Source organism: Corella eumyota, chromosome 6 (assembly GCF_963082875.1).
Source record: "Corella eumyota chromosome 6, kaCorEumy4.1, whole genome shotgun sequence".
Taxonomy (NCBI): Eukaryota; Metazoa; Chordata; class Ascidiacea; order Phlebobranchia; family Corellidae; genus Corella; species Corella eumyota.
In genome coordinates this window covers 2,706,486-2,712,662 of record NC_137495.1, presented here as the reverse complement: position 1 = coordinate 2,712,662, position 6,177 = coordinate 2,706,486, and the positions used below count along the sequence as shown (strand labels likewise).

Here is a 6,177-nt window from a genome sequence, read left to right as displayed (position 1 = left end):
AGATAAATACGCGAGTACAGCTTTATCCTACTATGGCTAAACATAAAGAAATCACAGAGCCTTGGAAACTTTGTCCCGCCTTAAGCCGCGGTTTTTAGTTGAGGTTAGATATGATATAGCAGCTGCGATAGGTTCTGATATTATTCGTCGCTGCCTTTGTTCTTGGGACTGAACTGTCGGCTTTGTCGTGTCTCGTTTATTTGTGACGTAATAGCCGTATCGCGATTTGTTGACAATCATTTGTTTTGAAGGTGACAGTTCGCTTATTTTCTGGACATGTGGTTTAGCAGGATTCCTTTTCTCAATTATGACCTCACGATTAAGAGACGGTATCCTGTTTCTTACGTCATAACGATCATTGTCAGTCGATATCGGAAGAGAGCGTCGAAACAATTTTCGAGCCTCGCTTACGTCATTATTACGCATGTTGGGGGGAAGCTTCGATTTAGGGACAATCACGGGAAGGGTTTTAGGCACGTTAAGGGAATTTCCCGGGGTTGATGGTGGGGTTTCAAACCGGGATAAATCGCTAGAAATATCCTGGTTGCCTTTAAGCCAATCAGGTGTGTACCTCGGTTGATTTTGGAGCGAATTCGGGGTGTAGACACTTTTACGTTGTGCGAAAACATTACCCGCCGCCATTCTGGGACTTTTGTGGGAACTGGGGCGACTACGGGGACTTCTGGGTGGCGATGGGGGGAAATAATGGCTACCTAGGCGGGAAACTGGGGCGTTTTCGACGGGAGCTTTCTGGTTAACTAAAACCTGAACTGGAGTACTTCGTTCAAGGGGGGTCGAGTGACGTTCATATTGTGGTCTAGGAGTATTAGTTTCACCAACTAACAAGTTACTTTCAGATTTCTGAGCTGGTTTTGGGTTTGTTTCCAACGTTCGACTAACTTGAGTTCGCCGTTGCAACACTGATCTTGCTTTGTTCATAGTCTCTAGCAAATCCTGAATATCAGGTTGCTTTGGAGGCTCCAATGGCTTGATTTGTGGAAAATTTGATACGTCAGATGGCGTTATGTTTCTCGAGGGTATACTTGGTGTTTTGTCAAGAGTTACTTTGACATAACCATTTGGTCGCTCTGCAGAACAACGTCGTCTTTGTAGGTAAACAGGGGGTGCTATCTGTTTTTCCTTGTATGGCGGTGGGCTGGCTGTCGGCGATGGAATAATAACAGTTCTGTCGTTGTAATTTATCTCGCAACTAAGTGGGGTCTTATTTCGAGTTGCTCTAATTCGTTGGACTGGGGTGTTTGAATTCGAACTGGGTGGTGTTGCAGTTTTAGCTACAGCGATTCCGTAAGTTGGTGAGCTTAACTTGCCGTCTTTCCCGTTTAAGATGACAGGTTCTTTAATAGTTGTAACAACATCATTTTCATGATTAAGCTTGTTTTTAATGTGAGCGGTAATGTTTTGCGACAATCTGTTACTTTCTCTTTTTCTCTCGCTCTCCTCTCGTTTTCGCTTAGCTAGTAGATGGTAAGTGGCCAAGGCTGGTCCGGGTCTATTTTTATTCACGCACTGTATAACATCACTACAGGCAAACCCGAATGATTTTCCCATTTCCTGGATTATTGACGTGTCTACAGTTTGTGTAGACATTTGATTGTGTAATCTTCGATGGCTTATCGTCTCGTTAGAGATTCGATCACTACAAAATGTTGTAAGGAGAAATTTAGTTTTATTAACAAGTAAAATTTTAAAAAATAAAAATATTGTCTAAGATGCTGTTTGATGTATTTACATAAACAAAGAGGATTTTGGAGCTTTTGGAGAATTTTTGTTGTTTTTAGTGCTGTTAATAGTCTTATACGTGGACAACCATTTTAACTTGATAACTTCAATTATATTTGGTCTGTTGGCGACATCAGAACATAAAAGTTTTCGAATAAAAAATCTATAAAAAAATTAATTTGTTTTAGATAAGTTGTTATTACAGCGTTTGTTATTCTAGAATAGGTGTTCATAATTACAAAATTCACCTGCAATGAGTTGAAATAAAAGTAGGCAGGGGATTCATTTCACCTTTCATCATTTTCTTACAAAGTTTTGAAATGTTGAAAGGCTCAACAGTGAAGGGAAGTTTTCCAACTAACAACGCAAAAGTTATCACCCCTCTGCAACAACAAATTAACAAAAATTAAATCTTGTTCAGCCAGACAAAGTATAAGTGCATGGAAACTAGACTTAGTATACATAAAATATGTACCGTTTAAAACCCTATAAATATTTACAACAAGCCCAATAAAAAAATTAAAACAATTTAAAGTGCTAAGTTACAAATGTTCATGCTTACATTGACCAAACGTCGACTTTGGGTCCGTACGATCTTTTAGCTAATAACTCGGGGGCTGCATAGGCCGGACTTCCACATTGAGTATAAAGACAACACGAGATGTCGCTGTACAACTGTGGTACAGTATTGCTGAGTCCAAAGTCAATAATTTTAAGGTTGTCATGACGATCCAGAAGCAAGTTCTCAACTTTTAAGTCCCTGAATAAAAATAAAAATGTTGTAAATATATTCGTAGAAAGGTTTTTTTCTAAATATTACCGGGCACAAGAATAAGGTGTTATGTTCATTTACGGATGTAAATTAAATTCTTATTTTATTTCTCAAGAATATGCTAATTAAATAAGCAAGCAACTTTAAATGTTCCATACATGTTTTAACACAGTTACTTTAAAAGGGGGAGTGGCTGTAAGTAGAGGCTGCTGTTAACTGGAACTTAAAAGATAAGAAATCCAATATAGAAGTATATTCAACATGGCTTTTTACATTGCTTACTGATAAACTATATGCCAATGCTTTTAACTAACATACCACAGCCTTACGAATATAGATTTATATGAAAAACATTTAAAAGAATTCATTTTTAAATATACAGATAAACAGGAATTGATAAGCCTATAAAAATCGTCGGTTTATTTTGACATAGGTTGGGTAAACACTGGGTTTAAATCTTGCTTTTTGTGGTGAAACGTTGTGCGAATAAACAAGATTTTTATGGGTTTGTTGAAGGCAATATTTGCCAAGGTAAAACATTGAGAGAATGTGATGCTAGGCGACCGACAAAGCCTAAATCATCCGAAAGCAAACAAAAACTTGTGCAAATTAAAGTGACATACTGAAACTGAAGAGTTTCTTTTTTAATAAAGTGTTTTGGGAATTTTAACATAGAATCTAATCAAACATATCTTAAATAGATACTTGGGCAAAGACTTTAAAGTTGTTATTAAAAATTGATTTTTTTTATAAATTTTAATACATTTTAAATAGGTTTTAAAAAGTAAAAACACATTTTTTATATAAAACTAAAAAATATACAAAGATTTGCATAAAAAAAAATTCCTTTCAATGTAATAATTTATGCCAGAATCAAATTCAATCTTTTTCCAAAAACCCCTTAGTTTTAAATTAAAAAATAAACCTATTTTTTGGTGTTCAATTATTCCTTGTGCGTCAGAATAAGCTATAAAAAAAGGAATTCCGATTGGCCGCAAAAATAATATCAATGCGGTACTAACTTTTTATGACCTTACCAACGGAAAGATTTGTAAAAGAAAAAAATAACTTGTTCTTGTAACTAACTATCTATGTCAAATACCTCATATAAAATAAAGCAACGACAATGTAAATATTAATTACTTTACAATTTAATAAGTATTTCGCATAACATTGAATTTATGAAAGACTATATTGTTAAAATTTTGATATTTGCATAGATTTTCAAATAACATTGTTGGACAGAATATCATTAAAGTTGTTCTCATATTTACTTTACACGAGTTTTAATTTGTAACCAATCCTTTAAACCAACAACGAGTACTTGATCAAGTAAGTCAACATTAAGACAAAGCTTTATTAAAAGGCTTTATTAAATTTTCCGACAACATTGTATCTAGTCTAAGTAAACACTTTATTTAAACAAATAAAGCATAAGTTGAGAAAATTTAGTACGTCATATTTTTAATAAAGTTTTATTAATAATTTTTTGGTTAAACTTTTTGAAAAAATGGCGCAACGGGGCAAGGTTTAACGCAACGGGCAAACTGTGTATAACTTGGCCAATTAAACGGTTACCATAGCTGTGCTAGTGACGTCACATTTTTTCTTTGTTGTGTTTATCGTGTTGGAAAATTAAAGGGGAGTTGGAAGCTATATTTTCCTTTCCAATTATTTAGATATTTAAAATTTTAACTCGCTTAAAAACAAGATAAGTAGTTTTAATTTCGAATAGCGATATTTTTAGCAACTTTTTAAAAGTGTTTACACAAATTTTTTTTAATTTTAAAACTGTCACCGCCAACTACGTCACAGTCCTAAATGACATCGATTTAAAATCGAATTTTTGTTAAAATTGCTCTAGTTAAATTAATTTTATTCAGTCGAACGCCTAATTATTTAAAAGAACAAATCACAAAATTTGTTTTCCTATTATGTATGTAACAAGAATGTGAAAAAATTGTTATTTGCTTGCGACAACCTACTAAAAAATACTTAAAACAAAAATAAACATTTACAAATAATTATTTTTCTTTTACTAAGTACCTGTGAATAATCTTCTGGTCGTGCAAATAGGCAACGGCGTCGACCAGTTGGAAGGTGTATTTCTGTACGGTAGGTTCTGATAAATGGCCCTGTCAATTATTAATAAACATCAATGTTAACCACATATCAAGAAAATTTGACAGAAGTTTTGTATGTATTTCAAAGCTTGTTATTTATTAAGCTACATGTGTTAATATTAAAATTAAAAAAAAAAACGGCTACCACAACCGAAATTATTTGAAAAAAACTTAATTCTATATTATTAACCTAACAAAACGACTTTATTTCGGTATTTTGTTGTTATTTTTTCTAACTCCCAATCAAGGACAATATCTATTATGACGTCACTATACCTTTTCTGTTACGATATCAATAAGCTCGCCCCCTGTGCATAGCTCCGTGACGAGGTAGTAATTGTTGCCCGTTTCTAGAATGTCGTAGACTTGGATAATGTTGGGGTGACGAGACATTTGTAAAATTTTTCCTTCTCGATGTAGATTTTTGAAGACATAACTGTCCTTTTTCGCCTTCACTTTGTTGATTATTTTAATGGCGACCTAAAAGTTAATATAAAATGAATTTTGAATCACAATGGCTTAAAAAATACTAATCTATGCCCTTTATATTTTTACTTAAAACAATAATGACACCGATCTTAAAATGTTAAATAAAAATTGCATTAAAAAAGCAAGGTGTTAAATTATTGGAATACTCTAACGTTGTTTTACGTGAACCGAAAGCACATTTATCAATAACTATTAACTGTAATAAAACATCTGGTCTCGTGATGTAATTTATTTACGTGTACAACCGATTGATGACCAACTTAGAATTGAATCCATCTTAGCGGCTTAGTCTTATTAGATTAAGCGAATTAGGCAACTACTAATCGCATTTAGTAAAAGTTTATGCGATTTCAGCATTTGTACAAACTAATCAGGCCATTTAAAATTTAATAAAAATTCTATTTTTATCCGGGTTTCTACGTCACGGGGTCTCTTGACGTCATTAATTACATCACAACAAAAATAACACAAAAATAACTTGTCAAACCCAGTGAATTTATATTCTAACACTTACTTTATCTTGGGTTGGACAATGCAATCCTACTCTAACTTTAGCAAACGATCCCTCTCCAATGCAAGTTCCAAGCAGGTAATCTGATACTCGTTTATAATGCGGGAAGTTTGCTTCAGCTGCGGTATTCCTTTGGGCTTCAGTATTTAGGGCAGTCTTATCGCCTGGTAAACACAATCAATATGTCAATCCTTATGAATAAGTCATTAGGAGTAATGCGAGAAACAGCTTGCGAATTAGTCAAAACAAAACTGCATTTAAAACAAAGCGAATACACACAAATATATAAATATATATATACCTACCGAATAGGTAAAGCTTAAGCAGTTTAATATACAAAAAACCTAAGATATTGTTAAGTATATAATGCTAAAATTGACATAAAAATTAAATTTAAAATACCATTTTTTTGATTTTTGTTGTTCGTCAGATTCCTATCTCCAGCATGAATCGGAATTTTCATTTTGATTTAAACTCAAAACTCGGATGTGATTGACGTTTATACGATAGTTTATTTAGTCCTTATCGTAATTACAATTCAC

General features: G+C 33.4%; 1 protein-coding gene across 1 annotated transcript; it reads right to left on the bottom strand.

Annotated features, from left to right (window-relative positions):
* On the bottom strand, window positions 1-6,177 carry LOC145755095 (uncharacterized). The gene is made up of 8 exons (XM_082571297.1): window positions 6,038-6,177; window positions 5,639-5,799; window positions 4,912-5,115; window positions 4,559-4,647; window positions 2,303-2,500; window positions 1,989-2,123; window positions 1,751-1,903; window positions 1-1,657 (listed from the first exon to the last, which is right to left on the bottom strand). Exons 1-8 carry the CDS (start codon window positions 6,096-6,098, stop codon window positions 52-54), a joined length of 2,607 nt encoding a protein of 868 aa, XP_082427423.1. The 5' UTR covers window positions 6,099-6,177; the 3' UTR covers window positions 1-51.

Excerpts from the sequence above, each read along its gene's own strand:
- LOC145755095 (XM_082571297.1), bottom strand. The coding sequence starts at position 6,098 with ATGAAAATTCCGATTCATGCTGGAGATAGGAATCTGACGAACAACAAA. Across the intron at positions 5,800-6,037 it reads CAACAAAAATCAAAAAAATG|GCGATAAGACTGCCCTAAAT; the intron begins GTATTTTAAATT and ends TGTGTTTACCAG. Across the intron at positions 1,658-1,750 it reads CCAAAATCCTCTTTGTTTAT|TGATCGAATCTCTAACGAGA; the intron begins GTAAATACATCA and ends AACATTTTGTAG.